General features: G+C 40.9%; 1 protein-coding gene across 1 annotated transcript in view; it reads left to right on the top strand.

The window, feature by feature from the left end:
* KIF5C (kinesin family member 5C) overlaps positions 1-23,817 on the top strand; it is an 87,771-nt gene that overhangs the window by 48,567 nt on the left and 15,387 nt on the right. Inside the window, exons 11-21 of the mRNA XM_075152680.1 lie at positions 2,125-2,273; positions 5,382-5,557; positions 7,679-7,747; positions 11,431-11,637; positions 12,630-12,776; positions 15,019-15,207; positions 17,558-17,675; positions 18,784-18,860; positions 20,791-20,900; positions 21,725-21,826; positions 22,458-22,518. Of these exons, the coding sequence (XP_075008781.1) occupies positions 2,125-2,273; positions 5,382-5,557; positions 7,679-7,747; positions 11,431-11,637; positions 12,630-12,776; positions 15,019-15,207; positions 17,558-17,675; positions 18,784-18,860; positions 20,791-20,900; positions 21,725-21,826; positions 22,458-22,518 (1,405 nt within the window). The remainder of the gene's footprint in view (positions 1-2,124; positions 2,274-5,381; positions 5,558-7,678; positions 7,748-11,430; positions 11,638-12,629; positions 12,777-15,018; positions 15,208-17,557; positions 17,676-18,783; positions 18,861-20,790; positions 20,901-21,724; positions 21,827-22,457; positions 22,519-23,817) is intronic.

The following is a 23,817-nucleotide window of genomic DNA, read 5'->3' as shown; positions in this document are numbered from 1 at the left end:
CAGTAATCGGTAAAACTTGCCTTTCTGTTTGGGGCAAAATAATTTTCAAACCAAGTCTGCACATCCTGGCTGGCAGAGCTCGGAGTGACGTGACATGACTAAGACTTTTCTAGGAAGAAGGACATTTTTAAGATGTTCCTTACTGAGGACTAGGATGTCAGCTGAAAGAACTGGGAAAAACAGCTAAATACTTTGTGAGAGTGCTTGGTTGGGGTTTATTGTAGGTTTTTGGTTTGCTTAAAAGCTATAGAATTGGGCTGAAATAAGAAAGGGAATACACGTAGGAGGACTGGTGCTGCACTAGACCTGCAGAGCAGCACACATACTACGCATACACGGTGTTATTTGTCAGCATTTTGCATAGGAATGCTGCTGTCTACGGGAAGAGGTTTCCTTTACAGGCTCTTTGGTTGCGGTGTTTCATTTTTCTGATGTGACAGTATTAAGGGCCTGAATAACATTAAAGGGAAGGAGTCATGGGTGATTACTGGTTCCTCCATTTTTCGTAGCAAAAAAGAATTGTATCACCATTAAAATAAGTGTCAGGAGTAAAATTCATCCTCACAGGCCTGCTTACACTCATCAACATGTGCATGTGCTCCTCTGTCAGTAGTAAGTCAGTTTTTTCTCTTTCTCCTCCATCTTTTCTTGTGTTTTTATATTATTTTTAATTTTAGTTGCTAGTAAGTACTTCATCCATCATTAGGTTAATGCAGTCAATACACTTTATGGTGTGGCATTTTTTTTCCCCAGTACAGTTAAATGAGTGGAAACTTGAGCCATGGTTTTGGCAGAGACAGTGTATAAAAGCTAACCATTAGGCATTATTTTAAAATTACAACATTTTTTAAAAATATTTCTAAGGTAATAAAACTCCTGCTTGCCATATAGTGCAAATCACTGGAGCACAGTTTGGAGTATGAGGCACAGATATGGGAGTGTTTTTTGCTGACAAAACATGGCCACATCTAAAGGATGTTTTAGCATCATTAAGTGGAGCTGTGAAGAAAATAATTAAGATCATGTGCTCTCCCCAAAGGAGTGTTAGCAGAGAGCATCTATAGCCCATTCCTAGGCGTAGTTTCTTGCATTGGCGTTTCAGCCTACGCTTTACAAACCGGTAGGAGGTTTGTCTGTTATTCCTTTACTTAGTCTCTATTTTATTCAATAACACTGGAATCATTTGGAGGGACTCAGTGTCTGAGCAGTGAAGGGCAGCAAAGATCTGAAGCTTTCTTAATTCATACTGATTTGTTTAGTTTTTTCTTTTTAAATGTGGATTTGCTAGAGTAAGTGCTGTGCATTTTTTTTCTGCTCGCTTTGCATTTTCTAGTGCAATTGTTTAGGTTCAGTTGGAGCTAAGCGGTTTCACAATAATAAAGTGCTGGTGGTTGTTGTTAGAAAGGTTTAAATTTTGTGATTTTTGCCTAGAGAGGCAGGAACTCGTGAGCCTGCCTACATTGGCACAGGCACGCGTTCAGGCTCCCTTCCCACGGACAGCCTTCCTCAGCCCAGCAGTAACCCAGTTACCTGGTGGTGACCAGTGGTCCTCCTCCTTCCCTTCCTTCCACTCCAAAAATGTGTTCGAATGCGCTGTTTGGCTTTCAAGAAGGATAAGTTTCCATATCTCTGCTTCACTGTGTGGACATCCTTCGTGCTGTGATGCTTGATGTTTTGTTGGTGGAGTTTAAGGGTTGGTTGTTAAGAGATGGGGCGAGCCCGTGGTCAGACGCTGGTGTGGGGTACTCTACGGTGGGTCTCAGGCCAGGAGAAGCTGCGAGGTGACAGCTTACCTCGCAGAGCAATAATGACAGGACTTGGTTTTGTTCTTAATCCAAGAACAGTTTCCAGAGCTTCTCTTTTTGGAGGAATCTGAAGAGGCAGATCCGTGTCTGTTCCAGGTCACTGGCTGCTGGATTTTGATACGGAAAAATTTCTATTGAGGCTTCCAGGTAGTAATGGTACTGAGGGTTTGAGAGAAAACGGAATTGTGGCATTGCACTTTAGAAAATAAATTGCAAATGTTTAGTAGTTTCCCTTTGTGTTAGGGAAAAATTTCTGAATCCTTACTGTTGTATTGAGATAAAAGCTGCAGAGCAACTGACACCTGGTTTTGTTGCGCAGAGCTAAGACAATTAAGAACACTGTCTCTGTGAATCTGGAGCTGACCGCAGAGGAGTGGAAGAAAAAGTACGAGAAGGAGAAAGACAAAAACAAGAGTCTAAAGAATGTTATCCAGCATCTAGAGCTGGAGCTGAACAGGTGGAGAAACGGTACGTACCAGAAAATGGGAATGGGTACAAGTCTTTGTATTTTTAAGTTATGTATGTTTAAATCTTGCCTTAAATCACAAGAGTCATACTAATTCTAAGCTCACCATTCAGAGTTGTAGCTCACGCTTCATAATAATAACTGAAAAGTGAAGAAGCAAAAACCAGGGAAATCAGCAGCAGCCATTTACAGAACGTACCATTTTAAATGCCAAAACTACCATGATATCAGATGGCGAGAATACAGGAAGGCATCAATAATTTTTAATAATGTTAGTAATATTAATAAAGAAAAGGTAAAATGTCATTGTTTGGGGTTTTTTTAAAAGAACTCTGCTCCTCAGGCATGAGAATCAGTTCCGTTATGGTGGTTTTTTTTTATAATTGAGTTTAACATTAGAATAACTAGTCCTTTAGTACAATGATTAGGAGTGTCATCTGATTAGAAGAATCGCCACTTGTCTCCTTCTGTGGCTTCTAAGTGAAATTTATGTTGAGAACAACCAATTTTCTGTTTAGAAACATAGGGAATTGCTGTTCGGGGTAGGTTGTAAGATCAAGCATCATACAAATTAAATAATTTTTATTTAATCTGGAATGTTGACAAACAATTTTAGCAAACCATCCTTACTTTTAATTTTTTTATTCCACGTATTTTACAAAAAAAAAATCAACCCCCAAAGTCCAAACCAACAAACAACCCCCCAACCCAAAGAAACTAACCCTGCATCCCTCTTGCACCCTGAAATCCCAACAAACCCCCAACGGTAAAATACTGCTTCTTTGGAGTAATTTTTATTTTCTAAGTTGCTTGTCATCCAGGTCCTAAGTGTTGATGTGTCTCGCAGTTCAATAGTATGTAACTCTTGCAAACGTGAAGTATCTAAAGAGAGACCAAATCTGTGATTTAATTATTAGTCACAATTTGTTTTGCACAGTCAAGTCTGGTTTTGAAGATCCTGGGCAAAATCACTACTTAAAAGATAATACCTGACCTTTATGAGTGCAAAAAATTGCTTCCTTCTTTCAGCTCCCTGTGCTGTTTACTGGCCTTTCAGATGAGATCGTTACCTAATGATTGCGCTCCGTGTCTTTCTCTGGAGACTTCAGCACAGGGAACATCTCCCTTATCAGCATAGCGCAATTGCTATGGAGACGGTCGGTCCGCTGGTGGTTTTGAGGAGTGCTGGGGATTTATAACCCACTCATGTTCTGCGTGTTTCATTCTGTGTTTGTTGAATGTGACGGCTTTAATTTCCTTCCCATTCTAGAAACATTTTTTTAGAAAAACCTGTATAGATCCTTTCTATATGCCACGTAAACAAGCCTTATAACATGCTGTCTCTATTGTTTTGTCTAAATATGCACACCTCCTCTTCTCCACCGTCTGTCCTGCTTTTCTCATTGGCGTTCCCCAGCAATACATTCAATGCATTCAAAATACTATTGATTTCTTGTCTGAACTTCTGCAATAGGATCGTTTGGAAGGATATTCTGTCAGAGGAGGCTCTTTACAATGAAGGTGTCGCAGAAATTACATCTTGAAAATGAAACACAAGATAGATGCATAAATATTCCATTGGTATAACTTGTTCTATAAATTTAGAAAATAATATACAAAATAAAATTGTAGCAGAAAATGGGTGTGCCCAGTTCTCACTGAAGCAGGATTTCAGCAGCCCTGTATCCACGTGCACAATTTGGGCTGTGTTTTACAGGTAGGAGGTTGTTCACGTCCAAGCATGTCTATCAAATTTAGGCTCCCCTCCTCCTTTCACCTTAACTTTACAAAGTTAAGTGAAATACCACAAGGAAATGGAAATCTAAAGATTCATTTTGGGAGGCTCCTGATGGATTCTCCGCAGCCTGAGGAGCGTTGCCATGTGTGTAAGGTCCAATGGTTTTCCTAGTCTGCTCCACTGAAATGCAACAATGAAAAATCAATTTACATTTTTCTCATTAATAGTATAAAATATCATCAAGCCATTAGCAATAGGGCAAAAAGTATTTCAAGTGTAATACTTTTATAGAGGTTAGTGGTGCTTGATTTCAGGTTATTCTTTTTCATTCTTTAAGCTTGAAAAAATTATCTTCTCTGTTAGTTGGTCGTGCTCTTTCATGCCCTGTTTTGTTTTGCTTTGGGGCCTGAATTAGACTGTGTTTTTGTTTTTTGATATATTTCTCCTGTTTACTTGTTTCCCTGCCAGTTAGATAAATACTGCCTACACTGTTTTGGCATGAGGAATGGCTAGGAAAGCTTTATGAGACTAAAATATTGTAGCTTTTCATAGAATTGGAAAAAAACTGTTTGTGCAGAAGGGTTGGATGCAACCTTCCTGCACCTTGAGCAAGGCGTGCAGCATTCAGCGGCTCGCAGAGTCTCTCACCAGACTCTAATGAGAGTAGATTCAATTTCTGGCATGAACGCCTTGCCTGTCCCTCTTCACTGAACTGCAGCAGGCTCGTAATTGCAATGCACCGAAGAAAATACTCCTCGGAGAAAATGATTTTGAAAGAAAATGTGTAGGGAGAACATCCTATCATCTATGCATAGGCAACATCTGAAAATTGGTCTATGCTCTTTAATTTTAGATGTGACAAGGCAGAAGGTGAATCTCGTTTTAAGTGCAGGTGACTTGCTTGTTGTCCTGGTGCTCTAGCAGTTCATTATGGAGGAGGGAGAGTTGATAAGGCAGTTGGGAATCTGGAGAGGAAGAGACATTTAATTGCCAGTAGGCTTTAGGCTGAAAGTCGGATTTTTTTCCTCCTTATTTACACTTCTGTTAATCCATGGAGCTAATCCCATCTATAGAGGACTTGAGTGAAAGGGGAGCCAGGAGTTCAGTGTTTTTAATGGCAGCCATTCGAACCGTTGCCGCATTTTGCGTGTTTGTGTTTCTAACCGTGGAGAACGAATGGCCACCCTTCTGCACTTAGCTTGGCCTGTCATTTGTATGCACGGCAGCTGCCTGCCTTGCATAGCTGGATACAGCCCTTCTTTCCTTTGCTGAGTCCCTCCTGGCCACTGTGAAGGACCATCCTAGGATATCCATGGTTTTGGGCAACCCTCCCTTGCTTGGATTGTAACGACCACGGATTATGTGCCTGCAGGAGAAGCTGTGCCTGAAGATGAACAGATCAGTGCGAAGGACCAGAAGAACCTGGAGCCTTGTGATAACACCCCGATTATTGACAACATCACACCGGTTGTTGCCAGCATCTCGACCGAGGAGAAACAGAAATACGACGAGGAGATTGCCAGTCTCTACAGACAGCTGGATGATAAGGTGTGAACATTCGGTTTGACTCCATTCTCTGGGTGTAAATGGAAAACTAAGCCAAAATGGGTGGGGGTCTCTGTATTTCTTGAGCACTATGAACTGGAAAATGTCCCAAAGTTCAAAACACTGTCACTGCATAAAAACAGATCTTGTCTTGTCTTGTCAGCTATCTGCTTCTGTTCCCTCTGCAGATAGTGTTTGTGGTCATTCTCCATGAAATCACAGCCTTTCATTTTAAGGGCTCAGTACTGGCTTTTCAGCCCTCCTTTTCTTCAGTGATTTTTGTAAATACTGTACTCCCTCAGCAAACTGTAACATCGTTTCAGAGTCACAGGAGAAAGAAAAAAAAAAAAGGGAAACTGTATCTTAATTTTTTTTGTATATTTATCGTATATTAGAATTTTAAGGAAAATATATAACCATCCGTTGGGTCTCTCTTGTTCATGTTGTTCTAGCTGTGAACACTGCCTGGAGTGCAGGTGGCTTCTTTTCTTAATTATTTGCACAGCTTGAAATACATCATTGGCACTTAAAGCTATCAGCAATACATTTACTGAGCACTTGCCATTAATAGCTTTGGCTTGTGTGAAGATAAGAAGTGGGTAAAAAGAGGCATGCTGAAACCATTGACCATTATGGATGAGAACAGCTTAAAAGGCTATCTAGCAAAAGTTTTCAGGATAGCTTTAATTTTGAATCAAAACTTGATTTTAACTTTCAATTGTAATTAGCAGGAAAATATCAGAAAAAGCCCACTGTTTCCTTGTGTGTTAATATTAAAGTTCGGCTGTTCCTGAATACCAAGGGAGGGAGTGGGTAGCTGTGTTTAAGCCTTAAGTCTGATGTGCATGAGGTCTCTACACAGTCCAGTTGCACACAGCAGTATGTTGATGGCATTCAAAATAACAGTTAAGGTCTTTAAAATACTACAGCTTTTCTGTGATGGAGAATACATTCCGTAACAGTCTCTAGCTTTTACGTACTGATTAGAGAAAGAAAAAAAGTCAGTCATTCTTTCACTTTCCCTCATCAAAAGTAGCAAAGCCCATTGAATTATTCTTGAGGGAACTGGCAGCAGGTTTGAGTTTTACCCTAGAAAACATGGGAAGCATGATTTGGTGCACTACTGCAGTATTATAGGAAATGAGAAGGTATTTGATCCCCAAAACAAAACCAAAATCTTGCCATTTATGACTTGTTACAGTGTAGACCATTCTTATGTTATATCTGGGACTATTTTAATATTAGCAAATGATTCGATATATTCTACTTGATAACTGTATTTGCTATCAGAAATTAATCTACTAACATGCTTGTCAGTGAAACAAAAAATATCAATTGACTCTGATAGGGTAAAAAGCAATCATTTATCTTTGGTGAATTCCTTTAGATATCATTCTCTAAGGATCATAAGAAGAGATGGACTTGGTCAGGTCCCGTCTTTGGTGTGCCTCCTGTGGCTTTTTGGAGGAAGGACTCGTACAGCAGAGTCCATCATCATTTCTCTTCTGTGTTTAAGATCAGTTCCTACCCATGAGGATGCTGTCTTAACAAGGAAGTTGAAATGCCAGTAAAATTGGATGCCTGGCTGTGCATTACCTGGCAGTATTTTCTTCAAGGGCTGTGATGGAGTAGGAAAATACAAATTCTTCAGCTGAGGGGGTCCAAGTTCTGTGTTGTGGTTTGAGCTTCCTCTTTCATTAATGCAGTTCAGAGCTAGCTGTAAATTGTAGTTGGTTAATCAATCTGTCTCTAGTGATCTCTCTTCAGCTGAAATTTGGGGACAGAGTGAAAGAGAGAGAGAGAGTGTGTATGTATTGGTACATCTATAAAAGATGACATGTGTTGGCAAAGTCTCCTCCAAGTTATAAGGTGCAACTCTGACCACATCAGTGTCTTATTTACCATCAGAGACACCTCTGCTTAGGTATATACTAGAGACAACTGCATGTATGCATTGCTTTTTCTAGGTAGCTCTGTATATTTTTCTCTCCTCTCGTACCACTCAAATGTGCACAAGGTTTGCTACGGCATTATTCTTGCTTCTTTTCTAGAAAGGGGAAATAAAAGTGACCAAATGAGAACTGTGGAAAGAAACTAAAAATCTCCAACCCTATTTCATTGCAGGATGATGAAATCAACCAGCAGAGCCAGTTGGCTGAAAAACTAAAGCAACAAATGTTGGATCAAGAGGAGGTAAAAAACTAAACAAATCCAAAAAGCCCTTACATTTTGCTTATGAGACCCTTGTTTAGTAATTCTGTCACAGTTGTTGGCTAGATATGCTTATATTAACTGGCTAAAATTCAATAGGTAAGAGAAACCTGTGTGACTAGGTTTAAACTTCAAATTTCATAATAACCTCAGAGGAGCATTAAGCCTTGGTAACTCCTTATAATAGCATACCGTCCTGCTGGGAAGTGATGCTGGAGATACCAAGGTAGGAGCGTGGCCAGTATTTTTCATTTCAAATGTGTTTTTCAATGTGTCTGTATCCTTTCAGGTATCCAGACACTATGGACTGTAGGTAGTTAACAGAATTCCTAGTTAGTCTAAAAATTACTCCTGGTAATAAATTACTGATGTTCATTATTTTGGCATGGGCAATTAGAGGCAGTACTGAGAGAAATCTGTGAGACTGAAAAATTGATTATTGGTGCTGCCACAGATTTGCTTTAAAATCTTGGATTACTCACTTTAAATGTTTTATTTCATTGTTTTTGTCCATAAAATGAATCTTTCTTGTTTTTAAGGTGGGGAATATGATCACTAAACTTACAGTCAAGTCATTTCCTTATCGGTCATTTGTTTACGAGAGGTTTTGATAGATGTGAAATCTGGCAATAACACCAAATTACCAAGTTCCCCAAATGTTGCTGTGATATTTCTTAGAAGATGGTTTTATGCTGGTTTTCAAACTGCGGGAACCAGTTTGGAGGAGGACCATTCAGACCAAGCATATAATCCTGGTGTGAGAGTTCGCCCATCATTAATGTTCCAAAACGTTGGTCTCTCTTTGCACGAAACACTGCTGTGGTTCCCTCGGAGCTGCCCAACTTCAGTTGAAGTACAGCATTATGCTGGCTCTTTTTTTTGGGTGTGAAACCGCTCTTGTAATTGAAAAATTATTCTGTCCATGCCTTAATCATGCCCTCAGAAAGGGTTTCCCAGGTTTGGCTCCTTAGCAGGGAGAGAACAATGTATGAAAATGTCTGTTACTCGTCACTCATGACTTACCTGCCACCTTTGGGGTCTTATCCTCACTGAAGGAATTACCACCTTTATTTTACTCCATGATTAAGCTCTTCATTCACTTGCTGCAACTTTCTTTTATTTACTCTGTATTACGTGCTACCCATGTCCGTGGCTACACAAATGTAAAAGAATTTTATGCATTCTCAGCAACATTATTTTCTGATGTGTGTTACTTACGCCACCTCAATTCTCCCATTTTTTGTACATCAGTGTTCTCACCTAAAGCTTATTTTTCTGTGACGGTTTTTCTTGTGTCTTATTTTTTGGGTGACGTGCATTCCTTTCTTTGCGTTAGATATTTGGGAGCATGCTGGACGCTGGCTTGTTCCCCGCCCTCTTTGTGTTCCGCACTCAGTATTCCATCTGGAAAATGAATCAAGTTTTCAGTGGCCCCTAATCCTTGCCTTACAGACCACTTTTCCCTCTTTTTTGCACATGTCCTAGTCTAGCTTTGCTGACTACTGAAATCTCTGCAGCTGGTGTTGCATCACTTGTTCAGAAGGTTTAGCTGGTTCATCTGATAAGCTTGTCCATCTCTTACCTTTGAAAGCTACTGCGATATTTTTGTTTTCTTCTTTAAGGGAACTGAATTAATTTTTCAAGGTGTTGTCTTCCACACGTGAGCTTCACCGACGCTGCGGGAGTGATCTACCTGTTCTGTCTTAGAGCCTGTGATTAGCTCCGTGATAGATGTGCTGCAGAGCAGCTGCCTCACTCTGCTTCCCTCTAATTAACCAGACTACTTTTTTCTGCTTGATTAAGCTAGCAGATTAATTATAAATCTAAGGCCTGCCACAGATGGCATTGTGCTGATACTGGTATCTTTTGGTACCTTTTCACCGGTGGCTGTCTCTTAGGGTGTGTGTTTTGGGGGGATTCTGAATCTTCCACCCTTGCATCTTGCGTGCTGTGAACAGATCCGCGAAGTGCTGCAGCCATCGTCTCCTTCCCTTTGTTTACGACTGATCGGTATAAAGTGTTATTAATAGCCTTTTAAAATCTTGGTATATTTTTGCACATTATATCAACAAGAATCTTCTGGGGAGCTATGTTTATGCTGTAGGTGATATATAACACTTCCCTTTACTTGAAGTCACAGTAATATTCACACAGAAAATTTCTTAAGTAAATGTAAATAATAGTTCCATCTGTGTTTAGCAGAAAGATTATTTTAAGCTATTTTGTTGTTTAAATATTTACATGCCATCTGGCTTTGGCAATTCAGTGAGTTTTTCCGTAACGTGAGTGCACTTCTGAGGCTGCAGCATTACCAGCGAGATAAATTTCCCTTACATCTGAATCCTCTCTTCGCCACTTTGGGCACGTGCCAGCGTCTGAGGCTGCCTGGTTGGTTTCCTATTTTCCATTAGCACTGTGAGCCAAAAAAAGCGATGTCTTCTCTGACATTCTCCTTTTAGGTGGTCCATTTTAGAGAGACGTTTCTGTTTAGCTTGGGGTCTCACACTCAACTTCTTCATGGCCTGGGAGCCAGTGGGCAGCGGTGGGACAGGTCAGGAGAAGTCCACCCAGCACACTTCAGTAGTGCAGATTTTGTTCTACTGTCCAAGAAAGCTGCAGTACAGTAATATTATACTAACCCATATGTAGAAAGGCTTGGAAATAAGTGAGTTTTGTGAATGAGTGTCCAGTCTTTGCTGTTAGGATGACCTGGGAGCGTGAATGCCTTCTTGTACCTCATGCACTAAATTTTGTATGTTATTGCTCTATATTTTATGTTTTTATGCTATGTAAGGCCTGATTTTGTTATTATTCTCAAAAGTACCTTATTAGCAATAATGTTAGGTGGCACCTTTTATTTATTTTCACATCATTCTGCAGTATATTACTGCTGCTGAGTCTGGTTTTGTGCTAAGAACCCAAGAGCTGAACTTTGGAGACTTTAACATCTGAATGAAGATGGAGTGGTGCAAGGGCAAGGGAGAGGACCATGCAACTGACCTCTTACAGTCAGCACTGTCACTGAAACTTCAGCATCTCTCCTAGTAGCATGCAAAGAGTAAATTTAATAAGTTTTACAAATTGGAAATACTCACTAGTATGTGTGAAGTCTGTATTTTCTTCTTTAGTTAATATTTTGCCTCAGCAAATATGAGCAGCTAATCTGTCTTCAGCATCATACTTCAGATGATAACTAAAAATAATCATCATAGGTTTGCTTATCAAAATATTCCTCTAATGCCACAAGATCTTTGAGGCTGCCTCAGAGAGCCCTTTTACTTGGTTCAGTTCAAAGCTGCGATTCTGTGTTTAAACACAGAATTTTTTTTGTCCTAGCTGCAGGATTGAATTGAGGGCAGAAAATTTATTTGGAGCTATAATACTGTTTAAAATAAGTTTCCCTGCCTCAGTCTTGTGTCATAATAGGATTTGATTAAGATTTTTCTTTCCATTGAAGTTCAGAGCCTTTTTTGCTTCCTTCAAATACATTTATGCTGAAACTGATGCTGTTTCTCGTAGAGTAGCAGGATTTCTTCTCTCCTGCTTTCTCTCTCACGCACACATGTTTGCGTGCTTATGCTTTCTTTCTCTCTTTGTCTGTTCTTGCCCTTTTCTTTGAATGAGTTCTTGGGTGACTTAATGCTTCTGTGATATCTGGTTTCCAGCTGTTGGCCTCCACTAGGAGAGATTATGAGAAGATTCAAGAGGAGCTGACCCGTCTTCAGATTGAGAACGAAGCAGCGAAAGATGAAGTGAAAGAGGTCCTTCAAGCCCTGGAAGAATTAGCTGTCAATTATGATCAGAAATCCCAAGAAGTGGAGGACAAAACAAGAGCCAACGAGCAGCTGGCTGACGAGCTGGCACAGAAGAGTGTAAGAGCATGCGGTTTATAGTGCTGGTTCCCTCCTCGCCCCCTAACTCTGCTCCTCCCCTAAAGATTTCCATAGTGGTTCCCGGAAAACTGCTATGCCATTTTAGGAATCTTTCAGATACTGCTGCCAAGCATGTTGTTATGTAGTTTAAAAATTTGAAGTAGCAGGGAAGCTGTTAAAAGATCCATATTTGCGATGCTACCCTCTCCTATCTTAATTAAATGATAAAATTAAGGTAATTCAGAAAATGCTCTATGGAAGCTGATGGCAGCTTGTGGCTGTTGCAAACTCTGTATTTTGCACACCATAGCAACTGAACTGAATGTGAGAACTGGCCATTCTGTGTTTTGGTTATTTAAAAACTGTATTATGCCAAGAAAGATGTGAAAATCTGCTTTATGCAAATTGCAGATTTTTTTGTGTTTTTCTGGACTCTGCGCTGTGGAGCAGGAATTTTGTACAGAGTCAGGAAATCTCAAAGAAGGAATTGGAAAAAATTTAGCTTTTTCAGTTGATGTGTACTGATATCAAGGAAAAACTCTGATCTGAGAAAAATCAAGATTGGCTTACTAGCTTAATATATCCTTGTTCCTTAATTCATTACACAAACTGAAGAAGCTGTTGTTAAGAGGTCTGTTTTCATGGAAGACCCATTATCCACTCCAGTAAAACAGATTACTATGAAATCCATTAGAAAAAATTGAATTTTATATCCTTCTATACCTGTTTCTCTGTGATTAACCTTCTTTGACATGTATTATGCAAATAAGATTCTTACCGGATTTACTACATTTAATAGATCTAAAGTAGCCTTGTTGGCAAGTGAGTTGTGAAAGTGGATTATGGCAAGGTGGAATTGTTAGCGTCAGTACATTGATCCAGTAGGCATGTTCAGGAAAATACAAGACAATACCGTGTAACCTAGATATCTGAGAAGAACTGATGCCCAATCTGCGGAGGGGAGGGTAACTTTTGCTTTTAAACCTTTTCAGAGTGCCCTGACAGCGACCCAGAGGGAGCTGGGCCAGTTGCAGGAGCTCAGTAACCATCAGAAGAAGAGAGCTACAGAAATCTTGAACTTGCTGCTTAAGGACCTGGGAGAGATTGGAGGTATCATTGGTACTAACGACGTTAAAACAGTAAGTTGGCTATCTTTATTGCTTGTCCCCCACACCTCCTGCAATATAAAAATACTTGACGTGGAATATGTGTGATACAGCAGTCCTTCTCCCAGGACACGGCCGTTTAGATCCTGGCTAGAGCACAGCGTAAAATACTGAAGAGATCTTTGTCTGGGTCGGAGACGGTCAGTACACGTAGCCCTACTCCTTCGTTAGCTGGCATGACCCAGTATTCCCAGAACCTGAAGAATCTTTATTGGTGAGATTTGGCTTCTGGGTGGCTACCTTTTTGATTTAAGTTTGTCCTAAAACTGTTATGTAGCTGAAGGTGAACAGCTCTCAAAGCCAGAGGTCTGTACTGATGGCTCTCCAGGGCACCTGAATGAAAAGATCTGCACGGAAATTGTGTTTTCTGCATTCTGGTGTTTATGACCTTTCAGCAGTGGCTGGCTTCGTCAAAGAGCCCACGCTTTCATGTGTGTTTCTGAACACAAGATGCTTTAAAATTACTGATTTCCAGCACTGGTAAATTTATGCTAGATACCACATAAATAATTACATGACGGTAAGACCAGCTTAACTTTTGCGTATTGACTAATGACCTTTATAGAAGAAAAATTGCAGAGGATCATCTTCCTCTGAAGAAAGATGGTAAGAACGGGAGTGAGGGTGGTTGAAGCAGCAGAAACCTTGGTATCTGAATGTGCCTGGAGATGGTGCAAATTTTGGCCAGCTTTGCTTTGAAATTTGCCTTTTGTCTGGCTCTTGGGGTTACAGATACGGTAGAGGAGGTAGCTACTCACTTTGTCACACTTCTCCTGTTGTAGATTAGCAAAATGCTAAGTCTCAGAGAAGGTATTTGTACGGTCATTGCTAAATGGCACATCTCTGATGGAAGCTCTTCATGGCCTGGAAAATCTTCCTGGTGATATTAATGCCATCTTACCTGTCCACTTAAAACCACATGAAAAAGAGCAATTGCTAAAACTGGATAAGAAATTAATTTTCAAGATGTATGTAAATTCCTTGCAATGCACACTATTTTCTTGCTTTTAAGTTCACTTCTCAGTTTTTGAGCAATGAACTTTCCTGAACATTCAAAGCTAAAAGTGAGTATGTGTGGCTGGAGTGCTTTGAGTTGACTAAAAGTTGTTGATGTCCTGCTAAAGCCCCCTTAGATCAACAGATGCTCCAGCCCGCTCTTACTGCAGAGGACATGATCCCTGTTGTCCGATGTGGTTACGCAGATGCCAGGAGCACAAGACCAGACTTTGCTAGATGTTACAGCAACCTCTGGTGGCCATTGTAATAGGAACTATAAAAGGAAATCTTTGAAAATGGAGGCAGAGGCTGTTCGATACAAATTTTTATAGTAACTAAGATGTCAGCATTTTACAGGACAGCTGTCAGTGTAAATAAGGCCAGATTGAGAAGCTTTTAGAAGAATAATTTCAAATTTGTTGGCACTTTGCATCTTCTCAAAGCGTCTCTAATTTCAGACCAGACTGAGAGTTTTGGAAGCAGTCTCATTTTTTAGGCTGTTGGGAGAAGATACAGCGCATGTTACCTTCTCCTTGGCAGTGCTGGGAAAAAGGCGAAAAGCAGATGAAGTTGCTAGCCATACGCTCGCGAGAACCTTCACAGCTCGTCAGTGCGTTACATGAATTAAGTAGTTGAAGAATAATCATGAAGAGAAAGACATACAAATAAAAGGCACCACCTTAAACCAGGGAAGGAAATGATGTATAAATAGAATGATTTAGAGATGAGAGCGATTACTTTTCTCTTGCCAGGTGAGATTTCCAGACCCGTGTCCGTCTTACAGCTCCTTATTGAAGAAGCACAACCCTTCAAGAGGAGACTTCTTTAAGGAGTACTTTGAAAATGCCCTTTAGCTTTTAGCAGTTTGAAAGAAGGAAAATTTCCTGTGCTGGTGACATGAGAAGGTTCTCCAAAATATGCTCTTGCCATGATGGCGGGCTTGATTACTTTAGATGTTGAACCACTAAGTTGATGAAGCACACTGTGAGCACAAGCCTTAACTTCTCACTTTTGAGGCTTATCAGTGAAGACTGTAACAAACAGAGTGGTATAACGTGTTTAAAGGTGACCTGAAGGTCTGTGGGAACTCCTTGAGTGCTGCTGTGCTTTCACAGAGGCTTCCTAGCTCTAGACAAGAGTTTCACAGCAGGAAGACTGCTTTGCATTGACTTACCTGTAAGAACCACACCTTGAAGATTGCAATCTTCTGTGTGTTTAGTTAGCAGATGTGAACGGGGTGATTGAGGAGGAGTTCACCATGGCACGGCTTTACATCAGCAAGATGAAGTCTGAGGTGAAGTCTCTGGTGAACCGCAGCAAGCAGTTGGAGAGCGCCCAGATAGACTCCAACAGGAAGATGAATGCCAGCGAGAGGGAGCTTGCAGCTTGCCAGCTCCTCATTTCACAAGTATGTTTGTTCCTTCCTTGTCCTTTTGCAGGAAGGTTTGATGACTTTCTCAGCCTCCTTCCTCATGAAATGTGTGTGCTAGGAGCAAGAAATGAGACTTAAGGGAGCAGAGTGGTGTTTCTCTTGTCTGTTTTGTTGTTTTTTCTCTCATCTCCCATTCCTCCCCCTCAGATCCTCCTTGGAGTGATTTCCTCGGCACGAATTTGTATCTTGTACCTTCACTTTAAAAGCAACCTGAGAAAGGAAGCAGTGATTGTATGGTTCACTAGCAAAATATTCAGAGAGCCCCCGGTATCTGGTCTGTTAGTATGCTACCAAGGTAACTAGGCAGCAATATATAAAATAATACATTATGGAAAACATTACTGTATAAGATAGAAGTCCAGATGGTAGGAGGGCTTCACAGTAGGCGGCAGTTACAACCAGTGATGCTCGCTGCAGCCTGCTGCAGGAGAGGGGGCGAACTGCTTTGACATGCTCAGCTGCTTTGAAGTGGACGTGTGAAGGGGAGGAGACGATACAGTTTACTGTATTTCATTTGCTACCAGTTAGTCTAAGAAAACCTGGAGCAAGGAGAGCCTCTTGTCCTGCAGCAGAATGTCTTTACTAAGTTCTACTTAGTAAAGCTGTCGCTGGAAGTGTGCTTCTTAGTATTACAGGGAGGCTGGAGTCCTGAGGCTGTCCAGAAACGTTCAGTAAAAACTATACTTTTCATCTTGTCTTAAAGTAGACCCTGGGCTGGCATGGCCACTGAAGGAGGTCATCCTGCCAACCCGTGCTGCTCCCTTTCCTTGGCAACTTGCATGAGTAAGGCAGATTAAGGCTTGACTCGCAAAGCAGCTGGATGCATGCTTCTGCTGGCAGGAGAGGAGCAGGGACGCAGGGCTGGGAGTAAAAGTCTCGGTGGGACGAGCCTCTTTCAGCCGTGGTGTTGGCTTACGCTGACCCGGTGAGGGAGTGAGTGGAAGGCAGCCGGCTGCCTCCGCGGGGTTGCTGTTTGCCCTCTCGCACTGTAGTCACACTGGAACCACAGAGCGCTTCGATGCTCAGAGCTTGTCACAAGCACGACCTAACTGCTGTCCTCAGTACCTATTTACAGGCAGGAGACTGGAGGTTTAGGATTTGAGAGACGTATCCAAGTATTGTATGTTCATGCGGCGAAGAAACGAAGCAGAAATACTCTTAAGCGGGTGTTCACCCTGCCTTGGCATTCTGGAGGCTCTACAACTAGAGGCCCGTCTGTGGGAAGAAACCGGGTGTTGTTATGCTCAAAATCTTGTCAATGAGCAAATGCATCTTTCTCTATAAAGCCACCAAGTTAAAAAAAGAAAAGAAAAGCTGCAAGGCAGGTCAGGGAGAGCTCAGAGAGAGCAATCCTGGCACGCCTCAGTCCTGAGGCCTTGCAAACTCAGTACAAAGCTGGCGGCCGGTTACTAGCGGCGACAACGCCACATCACAGGGCTGCACAGTTACGGTGTTAAGCTGATCCATAAAATGGTGATCACCGCTGCGTGCTGTACCAAGAGTCTCCGTTTTGGAGCTGGAACATTTGGAGCCAAGCTGGGAGTTGACTAAATTTCGTGTCAGGTTTAGGAATCTATCGGAGGACTTACTGCCCAAAGCGTGCAACCCGGGCACGCGCCCTTCCCCCCTGGAGACCTCGGTGCCCGGAGGGTCTGAACTGCTGTAGTTCCTGCGAAGGATTACTCCTCTCCAAGTCTCATCTTTACAGCAGCACCAACCCAGGGGTCTCAACCCCTCTCTGCCGAGGTGAACTTTAAAAACAGTGAACCACAAATGCTTCAGTGGCCTTATTAATAGGATGTAATAATTCCCAGACAGTATCTTAATTTTACCCCCAAATTAGAAAATTTTAGTTCGATTTTTGATATTTTCAATACATGCTTCACTATTTTCTATTTAAACGCAAACCCTTCTAGCTCAAAAGAACGTTAGCAAGAAACAAATTGTCAGGGTGGCTGGTGAAAGTTGATCTGAGCTTCTGCAGGTTGAAGCATGCAGGAAGCCACCTCAGAAGCCCAGTGTCCAGCTGGTTTTAGAAAGCTGCTGCTATTCGTTTAACACCAAGTCATGAGCTTCCCATGATGTTTTGGAATTACCATCTGCGCTGTTCAGTATATGTCTTGGGGTGCTAAGTGTGACCTTTAAAAATACGGTCTGTTTTGGTCCGTTAGCTCCTTCTCAGATCTTTTGCTGTATTTTCTCCTAGTCATCAGCTCCGGATGTGAAGAGCTTTCTATTTTTCCTCCTTTATGTAGGACAGTACCTGAATTCCTAGGTAACAAGCTGTGGTACTCACATCTCATTGCTATTTCCCATGTCTTTAAAGCATGAAGCAAAGATCAAGTCCCTTACAGACTACATGCAAAATATGGAGCAGAAGAGAAGGCAGCTGGAAGAGTCACAGGACTCTCTCAATGAAGAACTTGCCAAGTTACGTGCTCAAGGTACAACATTGGGTCTTGTGGTCGTCATCTCTTTTACTAAATATATCTTAGAAAATTCAGTGTTGGCTGAAGAGTATGTAGAATAGTCCTACAACATTTTATTGTCTGCTTGGCATTTTGCGGTGAAGACATAAAATTGTGATTCAGAATATTTAACACATTGCACTTCCTTGTAATACATTACACTTCAGATAAAACCAGAATTATCCCTTTCAGCCTAGTCCTTTCACAAAATACCGAGAAACTTAATTTTTCGAGAGAATCAAAAACTTTATGACAAGCTTCACCTTGTGCTTTAATGATGTGAGAAATAAAAAAAACCAAATACTTTAGCCAAACAGCACCAATCAATCTTGCTAAATCTCTATTCTGTAAAATTCTTGGATATCTGTCTAATTTCAGTTGTCCCTCTGGCAAATGCTCTGCCCCATTCAAAAGGAAGCTGCTTCCCTTAGGATCGAGTAAAAAGGTGTGTCTTTCCTAGCTCCTATGTAGGATCCAGCTGACTTCATTTTAAGAATTGCTGTTTTTTCCTCTTCTGATTTAATGTGGAGTATCAAAAGCAGTTCTTCTAGCATTGCTAAGCTCCTGTTTTATGTACAATTACAATATGACCTAGTAGCCTTAACATTATTCTGGATTTCTGCACAAGGGATCTTCTCTCACTCTGGGAGCAGCAGGTGGTGACAAGATTTAATTATTTTTTAACATCTCCTGCATTTTTTAGAATAGAATTTTTATTCCATCTCCTGATCTTCCTATCCCACTCATAAGAAATGACCTGATTCTGGAGGCCACCGTTTCCCAGCAGAAAGTGAAAGGGGACAAGGAGGATTGTGACACGTAGGGTTGTAAGGAGACGAGGGTAGGTTGGAAAGGTGCTGGGTGGGCTGAAAACAATGTGGGCTGTTAGTAAAGGAAAAGGGGGTTTGGGCAGTATGGTCACAGGTTGGATACTGCAAACCATGGCCGTTTCTGCCCCTCCAAAGCTGTCTCCCCTGATCCTGCTGCCCCCTGTAAAAAGAGGAACTGGGTTTTTTTAAATGGCTGGATGTAGCACGTCCTGGAACTGTGCCGTTAATTCTCAACTGTCTCCAACTTTAAACAGAAAAAATGCACGAAGTCAGTTTCAAGGATAAGGAGAAGGAGCATCTGACCCGGCTTCAGGACGCAGAGGAGATGAAGGTAGTATGGTGTGCTGCAATTTTAGAAGGCGTTTCCAAGTGAGATCGTTCATTAAGCTGATAATTAGGGTGTAATTTTGTCTTCCTGTACACATTGTGTGTTTTTAGAAAACAATTCCAGCCTCTGTCAGAATTGCCAGCCTCTGTTAGAAAACCTGACCTCGTGTAATTGACCTTCGCAATGTGAAATTAGAGAACTTGCTAGTATTGAGGTTGTTGACCAGATGATGGAAAAAGTAAGTTTTAGTCTGAACATCTGAGGTGAGCACGTCTTCTGAGACCAGTTTGTAAGCTGAGCCAACTTCAAAGAGTGGAGAGGTTCAGTGGATTGTGTTTGCTGAATTAGAGATGCCTGAGTTCCTCAAATTACATGAACAGAGGACCAAAATATAAGACCCAGTATATTGCGTCCATAGTTGAGAACAGTTTTGTTATATAAGATTGAAAAATGATATTGATTCACCTCTATGTTACTCTAATTTTTTGCCAGTGGAACCCTGCTGAAAGTCAATTTGCTAAGTAGTGAATCAGGCTACTGGGGTTAATATAATTTAGGTACTAAAAAATTTGATAAAAGAGAGTCCACTTTCCCAAATAATTTGGCAAGAATTCTGATTATCTCCCTGAAATAATAATGAAATATAAACCTGTTTTCTGGTATTTTCTTCTTCCTTTGGAATGCAAAGAAATGTTAGGCAATAGTGTGTGAGTTGTGTTCCTGATGGGGTTGCAAATTGCAGAAAAGGAAAAATTCAATTTTACCAGGATAGTGATAGAGGTTTGTCAGCTTCAGAACTTTTACCTCCATTATAAAAAGTTAAAGTACTAAAACAGTTGTACAGTTATTACTTACAGTTGGAAGAAGAAAAAAAGCAAATTTTTTATTAGCAATCTAAAGAGATGCATTGAGTTTTTCTTACTATTTGAGATATATCTAATCCTAGAATTTAAATAACAGGGCTGTGGATAAACAATTCTTGGGAAGGGTGTTTCGGTTTTTACTTCTGTCAGAGGTATAGCTGTACACATATTTTCTTGGTGAATAAACAGGTGAAATAATAGAGGACTGGTAAAAACAGTGTCACTTTTGGCACTTGATATGCTAAGACCCTGGCTTTCACATGCGGTAGTTTTTGCACGAAAATGAGTAGAAATTGGTGTACATCGGTTGCTAAAAACTGTCTGAATTAAATGCTTGGATGAGTAGATGTACAGTTTTGTAATCATAGAAAAATCTCCCAGGCAGATTGCTGAATTAACCTGATGTCCTGGTTCCGGCTGGGACAGAGTTAACTTTCCTCCCAGTAGCTGGGGTGTGCTGTGTTTGGGGTTTGGCATGAGAGGAGCGTTGATGGCCCGTTGATGCTTTGGGTGGTGCTTGCACCGGGGACTTTTGGTTTCTCTTTTCGGCATGCCATGCCCTGCCACGTGCAGGGGAAGCTGTGGGGGAGGGAGCACAGCCGGGGCAGTTGGCCAATGGGGTATTCTATACCATGTGACATCATGCTCAGTATAAAAACCGGAGGGGGGAGAGGGGGCTCGCCCCCCGTTCGTGACACGCCGTCAGCGGTCAGTGAGCAGTTGCATTGTGCATTGCCTGCTTTGTATTCTCTGTTGTTGTTGTTGTTATCATTGTTATTATTACTGTTCTACTTCGTTTTATTTCCATTATTAAACTGTTTTTATCTCAGCCCGGGAGCTTTCCTACTTGTGCCCTCCCGATTCTCTCCCCCATCCCTCCAGAGCAGGGGGTGAGCGAGTGGCTGCGTGGGGTTGATTTGCTGGCTGGGGTTAAACCATGACACCTGATTTGATAAGCTTCACTCAAATCCAGAAAGATAGGTTGATTTAGCTGATAGGGAAGAAGGAAGCTTAGCTGTGTGTTATTTGGTTTCTGTTTCATTTATGGCTCTGTTTTTTGCACTCTGCAGAAGGCACTGGAGCAGCAGATGGAGAGTCACAGGGAAGCCCACCAGAAGCAGCTGTCCAGGCTGAGGGATGAAATTGAAGAGAAGCAGAAAATAATTGATGAAATCAGGGAGTATGTTCACTCGCTCCATCCCTTTCTCTGTTCCTGTTCTGTTCTGTGACACTGTAGGGATGTTTTGGGGTTGTTTTGTTAGTTTTAATGATGTCTGTGTGTTTCAGTGTCTTACAGAAAGTAGTGTCCTTACATGCAACAGCCAACTCTCTAATTATTTTGCACGGTGGATTATAATGCCTAGTGCTTTGTTGTGGAGCTTTAACAAGTCCATAAAATTATAGAGAGGAAAAAGAAAGAATAATGTTACACCTGCAGGTCAGAGCAGCTTGGGGGAAAACAGATTTTAAAAGATAAAGGTTTTGAGGGCCTCTTATAGCTACTAGTCCTGCCACAGACTTTCTGCAAGTCTGGGTGACTCAAACATGTCCCATTTTCACACCCTTAATATTTCTTCCTGACACAGCAATGTAACTCCATTAGTCAGATACTCCAGCACTTGGAAAACTGAGTTCTTTGCTTCTGTATTCTTCTTTTTGTCACTGTTCATAAAATCCAGATGTAGTGTTCATTCCTTCATCATATTTATTGTGTGGCCAAAGACTAATAAAAGGGAAATGAGAAACATGAGGAAGCGGGACAGAAAGATTGCAAGAACAGTTTGTGTCCTTTAAGATAAAGGAAGCAAGCCACTGAATTTAATTCTCCAATATTTTTAAATACTGTTCTTCAGATTCGTTATGCTTAATTTCTTTCAGAATTTTTCAGTACAGAGTTACGGCTTTATTTTCTCTGTCTAACCCCATTTTGTTTATGGGGGTTTACCCACCCTTGTTTATGGGGATCAGGACTGAGCTGTACTGACTCTTTCTTTCACAATCCAGTATGAATCAGAAGCTGCAACTGGAACAAGAGAAACTGAGTGCTGATTATGATAAATTAAAAATTGAGGACCAGGAAAGAGAAATGAAACTGGAAAAGCTCATGTAAGTCAACAGTTTTCTCATCTGGTGTCCTTGAATATGGTGTCTTTTAAAGTGTCCACAGGAAATGTCCTAGTGAGAAGCATTTGTGTTGAAATATTCACGAGGAAAATATAATTTCCATAACAAAGCCAACATGCAGTACTAATAAATGATTACCAATTACTCCGTATTTTTATATCATAGTATCCACTATATTTAATACTGGATTTGATACTTGCCAAAAAAGTTTTTTTTAAAGCTCTGATTTTATGAAATATCATAGCAAGTGTTAAATGCCTCATTCCTTAATGCACAGCAAAACAAACTAGAAAGAAGTTGGGGGTTTTGGGTGGTTTTTTTGTTTTTTTGGTTTTGTTTTTTAAGTAATAAATCAGATGTCTGAGTAAAAGCCTTTCCTGGAAATGAGAGATAAAAATTTCATGTGTGGACACAAAAAATGGAGATGGTGGCTCAGCCATTCCATGTGAGAAAACTGCATATTTGGGACAGTTGAAAGCATAATTACAGATGCAGAGAGATGTACAATTTGCTCACATCTGCAGATGTTCTACTCAAAGTGAATGTTGATTGATTCTTTTCTGTCTTACATGACTTCAACATTTTTGATTTGTGTTTAATGTGATCTTTCTAGACTGCTTAATGATAAAAGGGAACAAGCAAGAGAAGATCTTAAGGGGCTGGAGGAAACAGTGGTATGTCTTAATTACACTTTATTGAGCTTTTTTCCTCTAGGTCTTCACCACTGATGCATTACCAAAACACTTGTATCTGTGCCCAAGAAAATGACCAATTTATATCAAAATTTGTGCATTTTGCCAAATCATGAAATTGAATTTTAAAATTTAAGATTAAATGCTATTATTGTTGCTTCCTGTGAATAAGCTATCACTGTTAAGTCTACTGGTACTCTGTTTCACTGTCCTTGTTCCTTTAAATCACCTAAAATAACCAACATACTGAACAGTGTGGCTACAGTTAGGTGATACATACCTGCCTCTAATTTGACCAGTGTAACAACTTACAAAGAAATACGATATTGTGCATGCAATGTTAAAAATGCAATCTATGATGGATGGCTTCAGGCTTGAAGCTGTTGCTGCACAGTTTTGTTGAAGCTACATTTTTATCTGTCTGTAAAACATGCAAGCTTTCTCAAAGATCTCAGAAGCTGGTCAAAACCATAGCGGTTTTAGGAGCATCATACAGTGATTTTTGCTGGTGTTAACATGGTTCTTAACTCAAAACCAGGATTTTCTCCTCTGTGTGATGCTTTAAAAATTAAGCTTATAGTGGCCTCAGGATCAGTTGGCGTTGATTACTGAAGCCGAACTATTTGGGTCCTTTCAGCTTTGGCTCCCGATGGCTCCTCAGACATAAGCCTTATTAAAATAAACTCAGGAGAAGGACAGATTTAACCAAACTTTCTGATATGAACTGTACTCGTCAGATACTTATAGAGCTTGCATGTAGACTTGATTTGCCCTGTACATTGAATAAGTAAGGCAGCTGGAAATCAGAGTTAGGCAGTATGATGCCATCAACTTGCAGAAACCCATATGGTATTTTTTTAATTTTTGAATAAACATCTTTGAACTACCTTACATTAAAATTTTATTCACTTTGTTAGAGTTTTAGTAATTACTGCAGCAGGAATTAAAAATCAAGGATAGCGAATTACAGGAAAACATGAGCCATCGAAGGCCAAATGGTGGCTTCTCCCTGCCCATTGGTATGGGGAGGCATCAAGCTCTGTGGGCATCGCGTGTCATTTAGATGATTACTTTGAGGAGGAAGGGATGAAGAACAGTTTTGGTGGGACCACAGCTGCTGCTTTTCTTTGACTCATTCTCCTTCCCAGTGCTGGGCTGGTGAGGAAGCAAAAGAAGGAGTCCCGTGGGAGGGAGTTATGGGGTGCAGCACCCCGAATGGGAGCTCTCAGGGGGGTGTCTGCTCTGCAGCTGTGTTTGACTTAGAGTCACACGGTGCCTCTA

Source organism: Calonectris borealis, chromosome 6 (assembly GCF_964195595.1).
Source record: "Calonectris borealis chromosome 6, bCalBor7.hap1.2, whole genome shotgun sequence".
Taxonomy (NCBI): domain Eukaryota; kingdom Metazoa; phylum Chordata; class Aves; order Procellariiformes; family Procellariidae; genus Calonectris; species Calonectris borealis.
This window is presented reverse-complemented; position numbering and strand designations above follow the sequence as displayed.